At 36.4% G+C, this 20,912-nt stretch overlaps 2 protein-coding genes across 6 annotated transcripts in view; one reads left to right on the top strand and one right to left on the bottom strand.

The window, feature by feature from the left end:
* The first annotated feature begins 778 nt into the window (after positions 1 to 778).
* On the top strand, positions 779 to 5,463 carry LOC117635857 (F-box protein At3g58530). Of its 3 annotated transcripts, none has more exons than XM_034370230.1 (13): positions 779 to 992; positions 1,115 to 1,174; positions 1,539 to 1,622; positions 2,457 to 2,587; positions 2,678 to 2,753; positions 2,890 to 2,960; positions 3,233 to 3,319; positions 3,399 to 3,471; positions 3,572 to 3,639; positions 3,729 to 3,797; positions 4,350 to 4,455; positions 4,541 to 4,638; positions 5,039 to 5,463. In XM_034370230.1, the coding sequence occupies exons 1-12, from the start codon at positions 822 to 824 to the stop codon at positions 4,604 to 4,606; spliced, it is 1,062 nt and encodes a 353-aa protein (XP_034226121.1). In that variant the 5' UTR covers positions 779 to 821; the 3' UTR covers positions 4,607 to 4,638; positions 5,039 to 5,463. The 3 variants fall into 3 exon arrangements, 1 of the variants encoding a protein (XP_034226121.1); XR_004586961.1 differs by having other exon boundaries at positions 780 to 992; positions 4,541 to 4,659; XR_004586962.1 differs by lacking the exon at positions 1,539 to 1,622 and having other exon boundaries at positions 4,541 to 4,659.
* Positions 5,464 to 7,015: 1,552 nt separating this feature from the next.
* LOC117633873 (carbon catabolite repressor protein 4 homolog 1) overlaps positions 7,016 to 20,912 on the bottom strand; it is a 34,092-nt gene continuing 20,195 nt past the window's right edge. The window contains exons 2-13 of one of the 3 annotated variants that reach the window (XM_034367697.1): positions 12,555 to 12,748; positions 9,938 to 10,691; positions 9,730 to 9,819; positions 9,539 to 9,622; positions 9,361 to 9,447; positions 9,179 to 9,265; positions 8,993 to 9,046; positions 8,806 to 8,897; positions 8,600 to 8,714; positions 8,307 to 8,454; positions 8,045 to 8,209; positions 7,016 to 7,453 (exon numbers count right to left, since the gene is read on the bottom strand). In XM_034367697.1, the coding sequence (XP_034223588.1) occupies positions 8,064 to 8,209; positions 8,307 to 8,454; positions 8,600 to 8,714; positions 8,806 to 8,897; positions 8,993 to 9,046; positions 9,179 to 9,265; positions 9,361 to 9,447; positions 9,539 to 9,622; positions 9,730 to 9,819; positions 9,938 to 10,691; positions 12,555 to 12,712 (1,815 nt within the window). In that variant the 5' untranslated portion in view covers positions 12,713 to 12,748 and the 3' untranslated portion in view covers positions 7,016 to 7,453; positions 8,045 to 8,063. Of the gene's footprint in view, positions 7,454 to 8,044; positions 8,210 to 8,306; positions 8,455 to 8,599; positions 8,715 to 8,805; positions 8,898 to 8,992; positions 9,047 to 9,178; positions 9,266 to 9,360; positions 9,448 to 9,538; positions 9,623 to 9,729; positions 9,820 to 9,937; positions 10,692 to 12,554; positions 13,328 to 20,912 lie in introns of those variants that run through there. The other 2 variants (XM_034367696.1, XM_034367698.1) reach the window with 2 other exon arrangements.

Genomic DNA, 20,912 nt, shown 5'->3' with positions numbered 1-20,912 from the left:
AAATTTGCTATAAAATAATTTTGGTTTGTGATGTTTTTAGTAACTGTGATTTGTGAGATTTGAACTCATGACATCTACCAACAAAGTAGAGACAGAGTAATAGTCATTGACGTAAAACCATTTTAGTTTTATTTTTAAAATTAATTTTTTATAAACCAAAATTCCTCACCCAAAATCTCCTTATATTGAGGGATTTCTCAAATAATTTTATATATAGAGAGCTTCAGTTCCCTCAAATAAGCTTATTTAAGGGACACCCTTATAGAACCCACCAAGCATTTTATTTCAGTGATCTAAACCATCTATATATTACATTTACCATATTATTATCATTTAATTAATAATTTCATTTCTTAATGTTTGTATTAATCAAGAGCATTTTCTAGTATTTGAATGTTTTACTATTCTCTGCGTTTTACTTTATATATATATATATATATGAATATTACATTTATGTTAATAAATTTTATCTTTATATTTAGTATTAAATATTAAATATTTTTCCTCCAAGTCATTAGAAGTCATTTTACAAAGGGCTAAATTTGTCTTTAAAGTTTTAAAGATAAAGTGAGTAGAAAAATAGGACGGTGGGGTGGAAATAACAGTACTCTTAAAAATATATATTAATTTTAATAAACATATTATCAAAATCATAAACCAAGAGGCTAGCCTGTAGAGAACTATATAATCGGATTGGGCTCATTTTCGGTGGAAACCCGGCCCGGATCATAGCCCGATACCCATAATTAATTTCGTAGATATAAATAGTTTTTGGCGAAAAAGCAACGAACTCAGGAACCAAACTCACTCTCTGAATAAAAATGGAAGGGGAAGACGTAGAAGCAGCTGAGGAGGGGACTTGGAGCAGAGAAACCATTCCTAAGGTTCTGAAGATAGTGAGCACAAGACTGTCTCAGAGAGACCTTATCTCTCTCTTGCTAGTTAGCCCATGGCTCAATGGAACTCTCGTCTCCTACCCTTCACTTTGGCTGGTACTATTTTATTTTTTCTCAATATGAACTTTTTCTTCTTCTTCTTCTTTCAATTTGAAGATTCAGATGGGTATTTGAGTTGTATGGTTTTTATGTGACATGGGTTTTGGTTCGTCTTTCAGCTTCTCGATCTTCGTGAGATGAATAATGCTGGGAATCGCCTTATAGCTGCTCTATCATTGGTTAGATATACCACAATTTACTGTTAAAGATGCTATATTTGTTTGATACCTGGAATTTAATGATGTATGAGTAATCCTTATCTAAAAGAACTAAAATAATGATCTGTGGGTGATCTTCAATTTGAATGTATGGCAAAACAGTGGGTATTTTTGTACCTAAATCAAGTTTTGAAAGATAAAAACGGATGAGGGTTTGACTGGTATATAAAGGAGTTAAAAAAGTTCATTCTTGGATGATGTGGTAATGGTTATATTGAAATGATTGGGATGTAGAGTTTGCTTGGATTAGTATTTGAAATGCTCTTAGTGGATGATTATAGACACATTGTTATACTGATATGTTTTCATGGTGAAATGTTTCCAGCCGAGATATCGGCATGTGAAGCAGATAAACCTTGAATTTGCACAAGACATTGAAGACAAGCATCTTGAACTCATAAAGAACAAGGTAACAAGAGATTCTAGTATGATCTTGTGTCAAATTTTATATTTCAAAGAACTATAACAATATTGATTTTCTGATGTGTGAGAAAATTCAGCTGTATTAAATATTAATAATAATGCTTGTGAACATTAGAAGGAAGGTAAATATTGTAATGTTCGTTTTTCATTCCATATTAAACCGTGTCTATACTTTTAACTAATAGTAATACAAATGCCTGACAAGGTGCATTTGGGATGTTGTTGATTTTCCAGCATAAATGCGGTATAATGGATTTTAATAAGGCTGTAATGTAGGCTACTGGCACTGATATTGGTATTCCTTGTTACATAGAAAGCATAGCATGAAATTCTTATAAAAAGCCATAAAATATTGTTACCTAATATGTTGGTTGATATTTATAAGGTATGAGAAGTGAGACACGGTTAGGACCTCCCTTGGTTGAGGTTAGCTCTATGTTTGGGTTAGGATTCATGGTTTCAAATTTCCAATTATAGAATCAACTAAGCTTCTGTCCTTATCTTTTAAATTATTTGTGGTTTGTGGAGCTGAAGATTTTACAGCACAAGGCATGTTTTTGTAGCATGAGATTGTGAATAGAAAGAAGACTAATTTCTCTATCAGACCTAGATTTTCCTAACCTCTATAACTGCATGGTAGATCTTCTGTGTTATTATAATTTGACTTTTTTTCTTCTGCACTATAGAATCTAGGTGACTTAGTTAACCATAGTTCATATAAAAGCTCTATGAGTACTTGGTGAAGTATACAATACTTTTTGTAAATAGATGCTTTTGAACAACTTTTGATTGTTTAAAAGAAAATTATGCATTTCTACAGTGTCTAGATTCTCTTCAAAACCTGGAGGTTTTGAATCTTAATGGCTGCCAGAAGATCTCTGATAAGGGAATTGAAGCTATAACCAGTGCTTGCCCTAATATGAAGGTCTTTTCTATCTATTGGAATGTGAGGTGTGTAAGGTTGATTTGTATTTCAAATCATATTGCTAGTTGACGCTTTGTTCATTTTCAATGAATTTTGGAATGTCATTTGAGTTTCAGGGTTACAGATATAGGTATAGCACACCTAGTGAAGAACTGCAAACATATAGTTGATCTGAATTTCAGTGGCTGTAAGGTATCTGTCACTGGGTCCCATCCTACTTCATTGCTTTGCTTGTTGCGAACTATACATTACGAAACATACATGCATAGTATTATTTATTCCATGAAGGATTTTCTTTGAATGGAGTATTTTGATGTGGAAATCGCAGAATCTTTCAGACAAAAGCTTGCAATTAGTGGCTCAGAATTATCCAGAATTAGAGTTGTTGAACCTGACCAGGTGAGAAATATTGCTCTTTGTTACATCACCTTGAGCAAAGATCATTCTGTGAATGTTTCATCTGCTTTCATGTCACAACGTAGTTTTTTTCCAATTGTGTGGCTTCTGGGTTATGACCTGTCTAAAAATTGATCATTGACATGATATTCTCAGTTCCTCCTCTGAATACACTTTCCCTTTTACACAAAGGTCAAGTGGTGAGATGATTGTCCTGTGCAAAAAATATTACCTCCTTCTGGTGCTTACAGATTATAATATTTTCTTATTCTCAGGTGTGTTAAGTTAACAGATTCTGGATTGCAGCAGATATTGCACGGTTGCCCATGTCTCCATAGTCTTAATTTGTATGCCCTATCGAGGTACTTGATGGAGTCTCTGTATAAATCTGAACTGTGTTCTTCTTGCTGTGTTCTGATTGGCTGCATTTCCTTTGCTCAGCTTCACTGATGAAGCTTACAAGAGAATATCACTTCTTTCCCATCTTAAATTCTTGGATCTGTGTGGTGGCCAGGTAGCATTTACTAGATTTTGCTATGCTGATGTAACTCTTTAGAAGCCATTTACCAAACTGATGATAACTTGATAAGTACTTATGGTAAATCTCATTTCAGAATCTATCAGATGAAGGGCTGTCTTGTATAGCTAGATGCAAGAGCCTCCTGTCTCTCAATTTGACATGGTAACTGAAGCTTCTGAATTCCTAACATGTTTATGAAGCAAAATAGATACATTAATTACAATCTTAAAACTATCTCTACCTTCTGATAGGTGTGTACGTATCACTGATGTGGGGGTCATAGCTGTTGCTCAGGGTTGCACATCTCTTGAATTTCTCAGGTAAATCTTGGAACGAAATTTTGAAGGAACTTAATGCTTGATACTGGCCTGTGCATTCTTCACTTGAGAAATATCAAACTCTGGTCACTTATACAGTTATTATATTTGAATGTCTTTGACTATAAAAATGCCCTTAAGTTGCTGGTCTGCAAGAGTCGTCACTATTGTTGCTTTTTTTCTTCTTCTTTATTTAGTAAAAAAACATGTAGAGACCAAGAAGCATGTTCATGCTACACTGGATTGAGCTGCAACATTGATTTTGTGCAATTGATTGGAGCTTTAGTTCCTTAACTTTTTTACTAGCCCTTGCTTGTGCAGTGTGCCGTATAAGTCAATAGAAAAAATTAAACAAAGTACATTACGGAAATGTCTTGATTTATGTTCAAATCCCTGGTATCAATTTTTTTAAAACTATATATGCAACATAAACTGAAAAAGTGAACACTTCGTTTGATACTTCTTTTGAGTGAACCTACATGGTTCCCGTGCTGTTGAATGATAACCTGCAGGCATATTCAGCGATCTTACTGACTTGTGAATGACAAAATGCAGCTTATTTGGCATAGTTGGGGTGACCGATAAATGCCTGGAGTACCTTTCAAGGACCTGCTCAAACACAATTACAACTCTTGACGTGAATGGCTGTATTGGAATTAAGGTAATGATCTAGTTAGTATTTAGTAAAACTTTTAGCTACTAAAACTTGGAACAGTTTCTCTAATTGTATAGTTGTTCTCTTGTAGAAACGGAGCCGTGATGAACTGCTTCAATTATTTCCGAAGTTGCAGTGCTTCAAAGTACACAGCTAATGCATGTCATTTGGAAACTTGGGGATGAAATGGTTCAGTTTCCTTCCATTAAGGTATATCATCACGAACCACGACTTGAGTAGATAAGAAATCACAATCTATCCATTGAAGTACTTTACTTTTGTGGCATGTCAAGTTCTTCTATTCAATCTTGATTAGCCTTACCAACGAGCTTTTGGTCTAGTGGTATTTCTCTTCCTAATGTTGGAAGAGGTCTCAAGTTCAAATACCTCCTCCCCTTGATCCAAAAAAAACAAATCTTTATTGGCCTCATAACGCGTAATATTTTTGTATCTTGTTCTTAATATTTGTAATGCAAAATATTATGGTTTCTGTTGCTGTGGTACTCCACTTCTGTTTATCACGTTATAAGCTTTTAGATATCTTCGTCTCTCTGGTCTCGTGCATGATTACCATATATATGTTTTTCAGGATTATTCTTGGATTCGTGGATATTCAATCATGGACATTAGAAGTTTTGGTGTGGACATGCAGTGGATGTGGCGGCTTGACTATACTCTGATCTTCAGTCCATCTTAATTTCCAAATGTTTGGGGTCTGCATCACACTGATTGAGCTTACAGTATACAAGTATGGCGCAAGTGCAATGTTTATTTATCACACTTTGCTTGATGTTAAAATTGCTACTCTGCGTGACAAACAAAATAAACTGTCATTGTGCTATTTTTGTGGCTAGAATTTCTAGTGTCATTCTGACCAAGAAATATATTAATAGCTACACCATCTTGTTAGCGATGAACCTGCAACTATTGCCAAAGAATCGTTCTCCCCAAGGTCCTATTTGAGCCTGTAAAATTACCAACAGAAGAAAGATAAAGTAGATTTTCACTAACCCATCTCCATTCTTTTTATCTTTTGATGCCTCTCCATCCTTTATTTTCTATTATGTTTATTAGGGTTTTATATATTCAAGCCTGATGCACAAAATTTGTACCTGATATGGCAAATAATAGAATGCCATGGCCACGGTTGCAGTGATGCAACGTCATTCAGATACATCCGCAGACAGAAGGGAGGCTTATTGCAGGAATGAGATTGACTCTGATTCCAAGGCCTGGACGGATTCTTTGTACTTGTTTGCCTAAAACAAAGCCAAGCTTAAGAAAACAAACAAGTAACAACTTGCAACCAATCATGTTACACCACGCATGATTATCCTCGAAACATGCAAGTTTTTCTTGTGGAGGAGGCAGATGACAGACTCGGAAAAGCTCTAGAAACCTTTGAGAAAAGGGTTTATAAAAGAGAGAATTTGTTGAGATATTTAGTCATATATCCATTCTTAGTACAAAAAATATAAATAAACCTTACATCATTTAATTTCTATAAACAAACCCAAAAAATAACGGCTGGCTCTATTTAATTTAATTTTGATTATTAAATTACTATGATGTCCTATTGAGTGTTTTGGGTTTTTTACGAGCTTTTGGAGTTGGGCTTGTTTTAAGAAATCAATTGCAATTTTGTAATTTATAAGAAGTTAAAAGCCACTTTGTTATGTTGTAAATGAGCTTTGGGTGTATTTTTAAAGTCCATTATATAGGATATTTTTATAATTTGGTCTCATATTTGATATAATAGTGAATCTCCCAAATTTGTTTTAGTTTAATTCTTGCAAGGCTCGCATAGCGCTGCATAATAATGCATTTGTAGGATGCTGAAAGATTGGTAACTTCAAGTTGGCAGGTTTCTGGTTTATTGGTAAGGACTGCAAAATTAGGGCTGATAAATAGTTGAGGATTATTTGAACAAATTGGATGATCTCTATAATCTTCCAGATGTGGATGGCTATAATCTTTTAAATTTCGATGACCATGGTTAAATACAAGTGATATTGAGGGATGGGGAAATCAAACCGAGTACCTCACATGCAAGAGTAAATGCTCTTAACTACTTAAACTTTTTTCGTTGACAAGACCGGTAGCAGAACTCTTTGTTGACAAAGCATTTTGGAAGACGCGTTCCAATTCACTTTCCAAACCCACGATTGTAACGTAACCCATCAACCCCATGTGCATCCTGCTTCAATTGAATTGTTAAACAATGGCCCAAATTGATTACCCTCACGTTCATGGTCGACTGTACGCTCACGTTCAACAAGATTTAGAATGAAACTGTACAATACCTTTTTTTTTTCCTTAAATTTCTGATTGGTGCCACCAGCGTTCATTGACTGCCTGAGTTCAAAAATAATTCCCTCCTTTTGCTCGCTCAATAATGGAAATTCTTTTACTCTCAACATTCACTTACGAATAGAAAAAACCACAGAAAGACTAATGCAACCTCACATATGGCTACTATTATATAATTTACACTGAAATAGAAAACCAATGCAGTTCCTACTTCAAACAAGATGAGCTGTTTTAGAGAAAAGGGGAACCCTTCGGAAAAAAAAAAAATCAAAATCTTATTCCTTATCCTTTGTTCCCTTACCAAAAATTAAAATGGAAGAAAAAGGGGAAAGGGCGCTGTGAACAAGAGCTTCAAGAACTCAAGGTATAAAAAAGAAAGGGAGCAAACAATTGCAGGCCACTAACCACTTGCCTTTCAGGGATTAGAGTACAGGATTAAGACTAAGATGATATGATCAGCCGGTGAGCATCTAAGAAATTCTATTGGCAAAAACGAGATCGGCAATTGAGCAGGGCATCATAATAACTTTTCTATAAGACAAAGGTGGCATAATACAAAGCAGATCATTGCAAGGATCCCACAAGGAGATACCTGGAAAGAACTAGGGGCACGATCTACCATTCTTACAATAACTTAACTTCATCCAGCAGCTTCTCTCTCAGCCTTTTTCTTGGATGTCTCCAGACCTCTCTCCTACACGCATTGAGGTTGCCATCAACACAAGAACCACATAAGCGGAAAAAATTGTACATTTAATTTTGCATAAAAAAACACAAGTCTCTTAACAATAATGTAGGATATTTCACACTGAGAGACTCCTCTAAGTAAGCATGAGTTAATATTAGCCAGAACCAACTAAGCAGATGTCACCCCGGCATAATTGGCGATACAATCATCAATCTAACTACAGTATTCTAAGCACCACGCTCTGAACCTTTCAAGGAGGGAAAACAATCCAGAACACACCCAACTAAAGTCTCTAGAAATTCTTTATTGTAAATTAATTTAAATTGGATGCATTTCACTAGTGCATCTGATCTTTCCCCCTCATGCCAACAATTTCCCTAAATTGACTTCCATGGACTGGAGTTGAAAAGGGTCAACAAGTAATAAACAAATAGATAGCTCAAACTTTGTAATTCGTTATATCTGTGAAAAATGATTAGTAAATGATAAAAACCATGAAGCCCTTCAAACAAACTTTTCAACCAAGACCAAATGTACATATTCCATAAAATATTCATCTAGAATCAGATGGAAACAAAAAAAGATTTGAGAGCATACCAGCTAGAAGTACAATGTGTCAACGTCTAATTCTAGGCTTGCAGCGAAACTCAGCTAGAAGTGCAATGTGATCTGATGACCACTCTGGGGAAGGAAGCGCTGTGTCTTTCCTTAAGCTTTCCTCGTCCAAGAGCTCCAACAAGGACTCCACCGTTAAAGAGTCCGCTGCAACCAATACATTAAATAGCTTTATGAAGAATTGATCTATCAAAAGAGGTATAAATATGAACAACTCAAACAAATTTGTAATCTGTAAACTTACCGGTGTAAAATATGTAATCCAGGGTGCCAATAAAATCCCTAGTGCAATTTGTAAATAATGGCTCATTCGTGGTGGGGTCCATTCTCCTTCTCTGCTGCTCCATACCTAGACCAACTCCCAATCTTGCGAACGATGAATATGCACTTACCTGTGAGTTCCAATAAGGATTCAGCCACAATCAGCACAAGCCATAGAACCCAAAACCATGTATATCTTCCCCTCCCAATTAAAAAGGAAAAAAAACTGTAATAACAATTGATAAACAAGCCAGTACATTACAAAGCATGTATTACCAGTGGAAGCTGATGTATCAGCTTGCTGAGAGGGCGCAGTATATTAAGAGGGTCTACTTGTAAATCTGGATGTGATGGATCTACCTTTCCCATAGCAAGAAGTGTATGAGGAGCGCTGCAACAAAGTTCAGCAGTACCTTAAGCAAGCAACATACCGGTAATAAATTTTCAATTCAAAATAAAATCATCAGAAATAATCAACAGACCTTCCAGGAATTGAACTAAAATCCCCACACACCAGCATCGGTATATCTGCACTGGCAGCTATCTTCTCCAATCCTTTTAAGAGAGTATGAACCTGATAAGAAACATGAAAAATGCAAAATCCAATGTCATCTTGAAAATATTTAAACAAATGCACTGCACATGGAAGAACTAAGAAATATGAGTTACCTGCCAGAGTTTGACATCCTTTAGATCTTGGTGGACATTTACATGTGTATTTGCCTGTACTCCATACCACGAGAAAAACATGATTACAAAAACACCACGAAGGATGCCCGTGCATTGGCGTCAAGGCAGTTGAAAAGAAAACAAAAAGCATCTAGGAGTAATAACAATACAACATGCATCTCATACCACGCAAAGAAGTTGCCGTTTCCCAGGATTATCAGCTCCCTGATTGCTAAACTTTGCTTCCAGAACCACTATGAGCGCAACATTATCCTACAGATATTGAGATCCAGACATGAACATCATAGACCAAGATCATTTCAAAAAGATCAGGTCCAACTTATAAAATTCATAAAGAACAAACCTACCTTGACTAATCGATTTAAAGCACTTTTCTTCTGATTACTTGGAATCATGGCATCAGTCAAAGACTGAGCAGCCTTGTTGAATTCAACCTGCATTAACACAAACTCCATACTAAGAAGAACCAAATAAAACTAAAATGTATGTATACTACTCTCTCTCTCCCTCTCTTTTTCTCCAAACCTCGTATTTTTTGACATGTGAAAATCTGTCTCTACGGAAAAATGTTGCACAACCATCAATTGCCTGTGCGCCCCCAGTGAAAACCTGACGCCAAAGAATGCAAATTAATGGCAAGAAATTTTAAATCTATGACCCCATAATGAATAAGAAGTTTATTGCAGCTGTAATAAATATAAGGGATAGTAACAGACCACCTCATTTGTTTTTCTCTTGTATAGTGCTTGATAACCATGTTTGTCCAGCTCGGGGGCAAAAAATTCCTCGAAATGATCGCTTTGAACCTGAGAGAGCCATTAATCAGTTTTTACATGCATAATGCATAACTCAATACATCCAAATATCTATAAGACATTTCTGCATTCCGATTTGGCTAGACAACAAAAGTAAGATTTATAATACCTCCTGAAGACAAACAATATCTGCACGATAGCCAACAATTTCCCGCAACAAATTTTGTTTGCGGTAAGGCCAAGAAAGTGCCCACGAAGGGCAGTAACTGTATGATTCACTGGTGGCATACACATCAGACAAAATGTTGTACGAAAGCACAGTAAAAGTTCCAGAAGATGAAATACGGCCATCTGAATCCAAATGCCCCATCACATCAACTCCATTGACAGGAACCAGACGTCGTGGACTTGGAGAGGGTGCTGGAATGACACGGGAAGTTAATATGGTATTGACATGTCCCACAGGTACTTTTGATTCAGCATCGACCACAACACATTCAAACTTAAGAACATGCCCAATATCATCAGCTGTAGGCGTATACGTTTTAGAGCGTCCCACTTCAAACCATGTTTCACCACCACTCCTTTGGGTAACAGCCGCAGGATATAAAGGTGCTGAACCATTTGTCAAACTCGTGCTTGACACTGATCCAGATAGACTAGTGTTGAGTACTCCAGATCCAGAGCTATTGAAGCGCCCAAACACCTCTTCTTCCTCATTTCCATTTTCATTTACAGCACTAGCAGCACGGTCATGCAAAACACGGTGATGCTGCCATGCATCTGAGAAGCACTTGGGAGAACAATGGTAACTTTTGGTAACAGGTATTTTGGCCTTGACACAACCTAAACACTGCAATGTGGCTTGCTCGGATGGATGTATACTGCAGACTGCAACTTTTTTATCACTTTGTATACGATACCTGCAATCAAGATTGAGAATGGGCCACTGTAAATCACAGAAACCATCATTAAACCAGAAACTATAAGTAAGGGCACAACTGCAAGATCTTATCATTACGTACAGTATCAGGTGCAAATTACACCGAATAATTTTTCATTTGTTGACGGAAACCTCACCTCGTTAATTGCATAAAAAATGAAAGTGCCTTAAAATTTAAGCCCAATAAACCACTGAACTGTGCTGATTCGATCAGCTATTATCACAGCGTTCAATATCCTGTGCAAATTAAATACCCAATATTTTGCCATTAATGGGGGAATCTCCTCATTAATTGCATAGCACAAAGCTTAAAGGAATAGGTACATTTTCTTCTTCCCCTCAATGACCGAAAATTGTTAGTCTGGCTCCTGACATGACTTATTGCAAACTGCATATCTAAAAAAGGTTTAAAAGATACCCTCTAACTAGTTTGTACCGTAAAATTGTATAGTCCATGGATAAGAATTGAGGTTAAATACACATCAGACGGACAACAAAACAAGGGCTCCTTTGTAAAATAACCCATTTACGCAGGCCTATTGAAACTACCCCCTTTTCAATAAACTTAGAAAACTAACCTGTTTTGGACTTGAAATTACCACAATGAGGTCAACACGCAAGTCAAGATGTGGATCAAGATCTCGACCCCCAATCTCATCAGCCCACATCTGAAATCAATCTCAAATATGGCCCGGACTTGACATAGTCCAAAACAGGTTACTTTTTAATTTAATTTTTATTTAAGTTAGTTATCTAATGGGCCTACAAAAACTGGTTATTATTGAAGAAACCCACAAAAGAATATGGCAAGATAATAAAAAGTATGCCAAAACTCCTTCATCAGGTTTTCTCTTTTCTTTTTTCTTTTTTTTTTTTGGATCAAAGGAAGGGGGAGAGAGATGAATTCTGGTCGTAGGTGCAATCGGGGGTAAGCCCCACCAAACAGTAGGTTTTCATCACAACACGGCCGCACAATAATTATATCGGTAGCTGCACGGTAAGTGTCTATCAGTGGAGCTATGAGCCCCAACCACTCAGCCACACAATAAATTCTCGAAACATATTTTTAATACATACCATTGGAGGAGTATGCACTCCTGAACAAATGTGTAGTAGCAAAAAATGGTAGTAATGCAACCTGGATTTCCAAACAGGTATCGACACTTTGACGTTTCGCAATGTTACAGCTGTTTCAGCATTCATCGCTCTGCTACTATTTCTTATTATAACAAACTATTCTAGACTTGCAAAGCCTAACTCATCACGCAATTTGGCTCGGTTGCAATGTGTCATATGGCCACTGAATCCGTGACAAATCATTTGACTTTTATTCTAAAGTAAATGATATTATTAAGATCTTTCAATTATTGCAATTCATTGAATTGCACAATTCAAGAAATTAATGCTGTATATCTAGAGTATTCAAATTCAAGAATATAAATTAAACACTCATGAATGTAAAAAGACAAATACACAACATTGACATAGATATCTCTAGAAACCTTTTTCTTTTGTTAAAAAAAAAACCCCCTACTTAAAAAGATGTTGTGAAATCATATGAAAATCCATGAAAAGACAGAGAGCATAAAAATAAGTAAAACTACAAATATGCATCAAAGCTATATACCCAGAAGCTTTTTCCCTGTAGATGTACTTGAAGCTAAAATTTTTGCCTAAACCTGAGTAACAACAACAACCTCAAACCATCCAGAGGCCACAAACAAAGCTCAAAACCCAGAAAATCTCAGGAATAGAAGCACCCGAAAAACCAAATTCACAGCAGCAAAAAAAAAAAAAAAAAAACTAACAAAACTTAAAATTGATTGGGGAAATTGACACTTACCACTTGTACCTCAAGAAGTGGCCATCAAGAGGGGCCGACTCGGGCACATCGTCTGTTGTGACAGTCTTGTCAGGCCGGCGCAAGAGTACGTATGGCGTGAGCTCACAGCCTACAATGGGAATATCCGAAGGGAGGTGCACGCGTAGCACGCTCAGCATGCTTTTTTTTCGCTTCTCACTCTAGGCAGCAAAAATCTTCAGTCTCTTCACAGAAAGAACGTAACCCTATCCTACCCAATCGAGAAAATACACACACAACTGCAAGCCTTTGTTCGAAGAAACCACACGTGCGACGCAGGCGGATACCAGGCGGATCCGCCATTTACTTGACCCGAATACCCGCCAGCCTTTACGGACCCGAGAAGCCCAAAACCCTAAATAAATAAATAAATTCAACCCCCAAAATCGAGCGCCGCAGATCGAGAGCTTTGGATTGGGAAATTTCGGGCTTTCAGAGAGGGCAAAGAAATGAATAAAGGGTCTTCTTCTTCCTCCGCTTTTGAGAAGTGATTGAAGTGGATCGATTAGCGGAGAGGGATCGAAGATTGTAGAGAGAGAACGTGGGGGCTATTGAGAGAAAAAGAAGAGAAAAATAGAGAAGGGGGCGGGGGGATCGACAATTAGGGTTTTACAGAGGAAGTGGAAGTAATCTTTGTTGGCTCCAACTCCATTTCCTGAATTAAGAGAGACACACAGAGAGAAGAGAAAAGAGGTGGCTCTGCCTCTTTTCTTTTATACCATACGAGTCTTTCTACGACTTTGGTTTTGGCTTTGGTTTCTCTTGTTTTTATTTTTTTATATATAAATACTTTTTTGGGAGTGTTTTATTTTGTGTTTGTGTTTGGTTTCAAGTTTCCAACTTCCATGCGCTCTGTTTTTTGTAAATTCGAAAATGGCTAGAGTTTCAATTTGTTTATGGACTGACTCCTTGGATGAATTTTCTAAGTTGAGGTAAAATTATTAGAAATTTGGCAAAAAGTAATTAGAAGATATTTCATTCCTGAGTGTAGCCTATTTTCTATTTATTTATGAGACAATTACGTATATGTAACTGAGAATTGTTGATTGGTGCGAATTTCACACTAATAAGCTATTTATAGAATTGTTCACGTGCACATTGTGTTGCTCTTTAATTATTGATACTCGATATTTTGCATGAAACTAAAAGCGGAATATACATAAATAGAGGGAGCTTCGATTGCAGTATTACTTAAATAAGTTTATTTGAGACACACTCCTATAGAATCCGTTATATGCATTGTATTCCAACAGTATGACAGTCTAATTTTAAAGTCTTACTTCACAGATCATCTTTATAACAAATCACCAAAATTGAAAAATGTATAACCATTTGATTAGGTGTGTATAGTTAATAAACCATGTTTGTCTATCTATTTCATCACAATATATGTACCTTAATGGTTTACATTTGTATAATATTATTAATTAAAGATGATTACTTAATAAAGACTTGAAAGATAATAATTTGGATCATTGAAATATAATGCGGAGTGAGCCTCACAAAGTGTACCTCTCAAATAAGGAACCCCTCAATAACACAAGACTCTACATAAATATATCTATTTCTCATCACAAGATAAGATAACCACACGTGTATGACTAATAATCATCATAGTTGTTCACACGCACGTTGACAATTAATACTAGCAAACTCAATATGAGAATTGTTGATTATGTTTTAATAGAATAATATAATTAGAAATTAATGTTCTAGAATTTGTAAATTTACTTGTTTGACGAATTTAAACACGAAAATTAATGTTTATCTTCTTGTGGTAGTGATCATGTCATTATGTATGATGCTAGTGATGGGGCTATTAATGGTAAGGTAGGGGCAAGGGAAGGCTATATGTGGGGTGGTGGAAATTGGTACGGTGACGATGGCGATGTTGGTGAGGTTGGTGGTGATGATGGTCATGAAAATTTGGTGGTTGTAGAAGTGGTGATAGTGGCAGTGTATGTTTACACCATAATCAAATAGCATATCCAGCCTCAAAACGACTAGTACCGAGGCAAACACGCATTCTCCCCTGCCGAAGGAAGACACTCTTCCTAGGTGCCAGACATCTGCCGAAGCTCTCGACTGCCGAAGCTCTCTACTGTCGAACATAATCTCCAAGACACGTGTCACCACCACAGCAACTTGCACAAAGTCTCACATCGAAACTTTGTGCAATGCTCCCATTTTCACTTCCTTATAAATAGAGAACAGTACCCAAGTAAAAAAGTAACTACTTTCTCATATTTACTGTTACTCTGCCAAAGTTACGACTTATAGCTGACTTAGGCATCGGAGAGCCTTCGGCCGGCGCCACACCGGTGTCCGAAGCTTAACGACTGCTTCTCCCACTTTGTCTTCTACAGGTTCTTCTCTTACAGAAGATCCTCACCTTCTCCCCTGTTGAAGACTCACCACATCTCTCTAAATTGACCCTCTCCGAAAAAGAGCATCAACAACGTATATTGTTGTTTTATTTTTCTTAGAACTCTCACACCTTATCAGCTCCCAAACCAACCTCAAAGCCCTCCATACAAATAACACACACCTTATCAGCTCCCAAACCCAAACCCTTCACTCTAACTTTCTCCAAACCCTTTATGGCCGAGGCAGTTGCCGGAATGAACTTGCCCTTATATGTCTCCATGGACTGATGCATAGCCCCCCTAGCATGATCATCATCACTAACCTGGAATCATCGAGATCCACAATGACAAGATATTTTAGTGTCACAACAATGGTGCCAACCCCCATGGTGGAGTGTGTAGATTCAACCACGTCAAATATTTTCCGAGTAAAATTTCCGTGCACATTCTGTGAGAAATTAAGCCTAGATAAAATGTCAGCCATGAACATCGTTGTACATGCATCGATACTCAAAAATAGGTGTCGAGGGACCAGAAACAGTTCTTGAGACGACATTAAATTCTAAATTGAGTAGTACTAGGAAAAAAAGTGGCTTATTAAGAAATTTCTTATCATTTTTTCCTTTTCCGTTTTGGAATGGGGTATGAATTATTAAATATGGACATTCATTAATTTTATTTTTTTTGACACTTAACATTAAAAAAAAAAAAAGAAGATGTAGCCTCACATGACTTATCCACAACACCGTAGGACTAGATACCGTGACTAATTATTGGTGTAGTAGTATTTACCTCTCTGTGATAAATAAAAGATGACATAAAGATTTTACAAAAGGGAATTGAAAATTACAGAATGAGTTTGATATGTCAATAAAATATCAGTTCACTTTTTATGTAAACTTCTCATTTAAAATCATTCTTCGTATATATGTAACTTTGAAGATGCCTGTATCATAGATATTAAACAAAGAATGATTTTAAACTTCTCATCACGAAAATAAGGAGAATGATTTTATATTAGGTCACTCATTTATTATATTAAACTACAGGCGGCTAGTGGGGTCCTGTGCTTGAGCAATCTCGTATACCTTATAAGAGCATCTCTAAGGTCCCGTTTGGTTCATGGGAAATGAGACTTGAGAATGGGAAATCAATTACTTTCCCATGTTTGGTAAGTCCAGGCATGAGAAATCGTTGCCTAGCCCATGAGAAAGTAGGGGGGAAAGTGAAGTCATCCTCCCAACTTGAAAGTTTGGAGAAATGAACCAACCTTAAATACACATTTTTCATGACTATTTTGTCCCCATTAACAATTTAGAATTACAATATATCATTAAATGCATTCTTTTTTTATTTAATTTAATATGGGTATAATTGAAAATTTATACAAACTTTGTTTTCCATTCCTACTCAACACAAACATGGGAAAGGAAATAAAGTGCTATCTCCCGATTACTTTCTCAACATTACCAAACGTGGAAATGAATCTTCCATTTCCCATCCCTTAGGAAATGACATGAAAAATGATTTCCCCTCAAATTCATTCTGTGAACCAAACGGGGCCTAAGGGAAGAAGCAAATTAGTAGGCAAACCTTATTTGCCTTGCCACATCAGCATTTTCATGCTCCAAGGGAAAAGGCAAATGGGTAGGTAAAATATACATACTCTCCCCGATAAGGCAATATTGCCTACTTCAAAGTGAAAATGTATATTGAACCCCACTTACTTTTTATAATAAAATATCATATTCATTTTCTCACCTACTTTTTATAAAATATAATAGTAAATGTAAAAGATAAAAATAAATAATATAATAATGGTTTGCAAACTTGCATTGCCTAGTCCCTTGGAGTGACCAATTTTTTTCATGAGACAAATGGGTAGGCAACATGCCACATAGGTTGTTATAGTACAATTTTGCCTATTTCATTTGCCTCTTCCCTTGGAGATGCTCTAAGCTCAAGGTTTTGTTGAATCAATATTGCAACAAATTGCAAAGGACCCATTATAGTGTAGTGGTTTGGAGCAATTGCTCCTCTAGGTGGTTCTGGATTTGAGTCATAACATCAGTGTAGTGTGTGTGAGTTTAGTATATTATCGCCCCTCTCAATAGGAAAGATTCTCGAAAAAAAAAAAAAGTTGCAACAAATTATTTTAAAAAAAAAAATTTATTGCAACACATTACATTTCACTACCTGAGCCTATTGAGCAGAATCAATAATCACAAGAAAGAAACAGCCAACTGTTATAGTCTTAATTGAAGCAAATAAACCATTCAATTGCAGAAGCAAACAAACAGTACTCAATTGACACAACATATGTGGATTATACTTAAACTTCTAATTCATATAGCAGAAAAAAATCATGTTAATCTCCATTATTATGAGGCATCGGGTATCGGCACACGGGACACAAGTGACTGGTCTCCAGCCACTCAACAATGCAATCTTCATGGTAAAGATGAGAACAAGGCAAGCGACGAGCATGTCCACCAAAATCATCCTCACCAAAGTTCTCCATACAAATAACACAAGTACCATCCAAGCCATCAACGCTCACTTCCTCCAGGCCCTCAATGGACGACGCCGTCGCGGGAATGAACGGGAAGCCAAGACCATAAACCATTTGATAATCATTGACAAAGTGCATCCGGAAAATGACGTGCTCTATGCCCACAACAAAAATATTATCAGGCTCAATGGTGAGGTCTTGAGACTCAACAAACGCACTAAATAGTTTGTCAACAACAGATCGGTGCTCATGTTCTGGGATGTTTAGAGTGTTGAGAACCTCAGTGACCATGGGGACTGCTGTGTGCCTACCCGTATTGGATAATAGCTCGGCAGAGCTGGCACAAGGAACCCTAATGGTTGTTTCAGTGATGAGGTCGAGTGGTTCTTGGATAATTCGTACAGGGTGTTCAAAATTATCATCTTCTGCCATCGTCCAAGCGTTGTCGGTCGAGCTGTAGAGCTCGAACTTGATTGGAACTCCTTGGTTCTGGTTCTCGGACAAGTTGTTGAGGGTGGGTTCTTCGGTTGTTTTCCGGACATGGATGCAATAGTAGTCACTCTCATCGATTAGCATGCTTGAGGAATGTTGACGAATGGGGAGGACCAGTTAACAATGGAGGAGAATGAGGATACCTACAAGGTTTAGGGGTTAAATACATGAAGCTCAGTACAGAAATGAAGAGAGGGAGAGGGAGAGGTAAATTGAATTTAGGACATTTTTAGGAATAGGTTTTACTTTATTTTTTTACCGTTTAAAGTTAATGGATTCCTAATTAGCTTGGATGTAAATTATTTTTTTTGGTACAGGGGGGGTCTAAAGCCCCGCTTGGATGTAATTTTGACTAGAATCATAATATATATATATATATATATATTTGTTTTTTTACTTCAATAAAGTAAAGAAAATTTTTTCTTTTTGAAAATGAGCGATAACATTAAAACAACGAAACTACAAAAAATCTTCAACTAAAACATCGTAAATGATTGGAAGAGGATCCCTAAACAAAGAAGATGTGTTAATTAACCTTAACGAGCAATGCGATGCACCACCGCATTAGCTAAAGAAGGCTTATTCTTTAACTAAGTGGTGAGAGAGAGAGTTTAGAAAGAGCATTTCCAATCGATATAGCACGTGACATGTAATGATAAGAATTGAATGATAAAATTGTTTAAAACGAGTAGTCACATCCTTTCACTACATTAATTTGAAGGCATCAAGCTTGATGCCAAAATTGGCATCCCACTTAAAGCCATGATGCCCTTAGTTATAATTAGGATGGGGTACATGGTGGGAATACCAACATAACCAAAGAAGAAAAAAAGAATTAAAGAGGCTCATTATTTTTTATGAAAGTGAGTAAGCTCAAAATTGGCATCCAACATGGTGGGATGTCGACCTCTACTTCCGCCGTACTTTATATACGTATACATATTAGGTTTGTTCTTCTCTGTAGATTACTACTACAATCATAGATTCTTCTAGATTTTAGTTCTCTTTCTTTATTCCTTCTCCAAATAAAAGCAACACAACACTTAATTGATTGACCTTTGTAACTATTTTTGGAGTTGAGTGACATGTAACTCCGAGTATAGTTAAGAGAACAATGCGACAAAAAAACTCGGCAAAAATCTTGTTGTGTGGATTTTTATAACTTCAAACTCACACACTCTCAAATTGTGGTTACTAGACCAAATTGTGGTCCCTTTGGCAATGTTTTTATTTTATTTTTAAATTTTAAATTTTTTATTATTTTTATACACGTGATATTAGGGGAGGGGGGATACGAACACAAGACTTTAGGTACAGAGATAACTACTCTTAACCACTTAAGCTATAAGCTCTTTGGAAAATAAATAAAAAAAGTTGTGCCTTTTGTTTGTTGGTGGAAAGAAGTTGTGGATTCAGTAGCATATTAGGTTTGTTCTTTTGTAGATCATGCTTAATCCAGCGATGTAAGATATAGAGTTATTTGTGCAACTTTTGTCTGCTTTAATTTTGTTTTTTAGGGTGTTATTTTTGTTGCTTTTCTGAGCTTGGTAATTTGGATGTATGTATCCCATTTAACGTTAATTCGGTCTATTGACAATTTTGGTTGCTCAAACAAGCAGTATTGATCTATGCATGTATGAGTTAAAAATTATTTTGGAAGTACATGTAACAAGATAGATTCTTTGAACCTTACACCTCACTCATATATAATTAGGGAATACTCTGATGGGGTTCTTGCCGGCTATTTTCTTACTCTGGTTGGTAGCATTTTGTTTAATTACCAAAATAGATTAAAGAGAGAGAGGGAAGAGAGATGGGAAAGGAGAAAAATTGGTAAACATTTCCTACATTGTGGTTATTTGGTATTACCAAACCTGCCCTTGTTTCTATTTTATTTCAATAGTTATCCTTAAAAAAATTCAACTAGAAAATAAAAAAACTGCCCTTATGTTATTTTTCAGCTTCAACAACTCTGCCCGTAGAGTCTTAGGGCTTAGGCTCCGTTTGAGATTGCTTTTTTTTTTTTGCCAAAAACCTGCTTCACTTTAAAGTTAAACAGTTGAAGGTATTTGGTAAAAATAAAATATCTCGATTATTTTAGGGAGCTTTAGTTTTCACACATAAAATACTTTACTAATTTGAAAGATAGATATACAATTTTACTTAATTAATATAAAACCAAAGACAATAAAGTAACACCTACTTTTACTAAAATAACATTGAAGAGCACTACAATTACAACATGTGCCATTGTGATTTATTGTCAAATATAGAGTCAAAACGACATAACAAGACTCAAAACAGAACAAAAAACGACCCTACTCAAATTGAATCAGTTCCAAAAACCCTTTCGCGCGACCTTTCATCTTCAACTTCAGAGTGCTTCAGCCGATAGTTCCTCACTGACCACCACCAACGACGACGACGAGCAACGACGAGCAGCAACGACGAGCAGCAACGACGAGCAGCAACGACGACGAGCAGCAGCAACGACGAGTAGCAACGACGACGAGCAGCAACGACGACGAGCAGAAACCACCACCAACAACGACAACCCCTGACGACTATCGAAGCGATTTTCACTCTCTTGGGAAAAAAACAGTAAGAAAATGACCCTCTAACACAGATTTGTCTTCGATTTTAGGGATTACACATTTTTGCATGTTGTTCTTTATGCAATGCAGTTTTTTGGAAAAATGGATGAATCGTTGGATTCAAAACTACTCTTCTTTTAGGTTTTGCTTCGTTTATAGGGATTAACCATTCAAAATCGTTGGATTCAAAATTTCTGGTTGTTTGTAGCAGATTTTTAACCAGAAACTGCAATGCAGTTTCTGGTTCCATAATTCACTTTCAGAGTGCTTTTTGCTAGGGTTTATGGGAATGTTATAACTGATCATGAAGTCAAACGTGTTTTGATATTCAGTACTGTATTTGCATTTTGATTTCTGGTTGTTTGTAGCAGATTAT

The sequence above is a fragment of the Prunus dulcis genome, chromosome 7 (assembly GCF_902201215.1).
Source record: "Prunus dulcis chromosome 7, ALMONDv2, whole genome shotgun sequence".
Lineage (NCBI taxonomy): Eukaryota > Viridiplantae > Streptophyta > Magnoliopsida > Rosales > Rosaceae > Prunus > Prunus dulcis.
The sequence above is the reverse complement of the archived record's forward strand: the minus strand, read 5'-3'. Positions and strand labels throughout refer to the sequence as shown.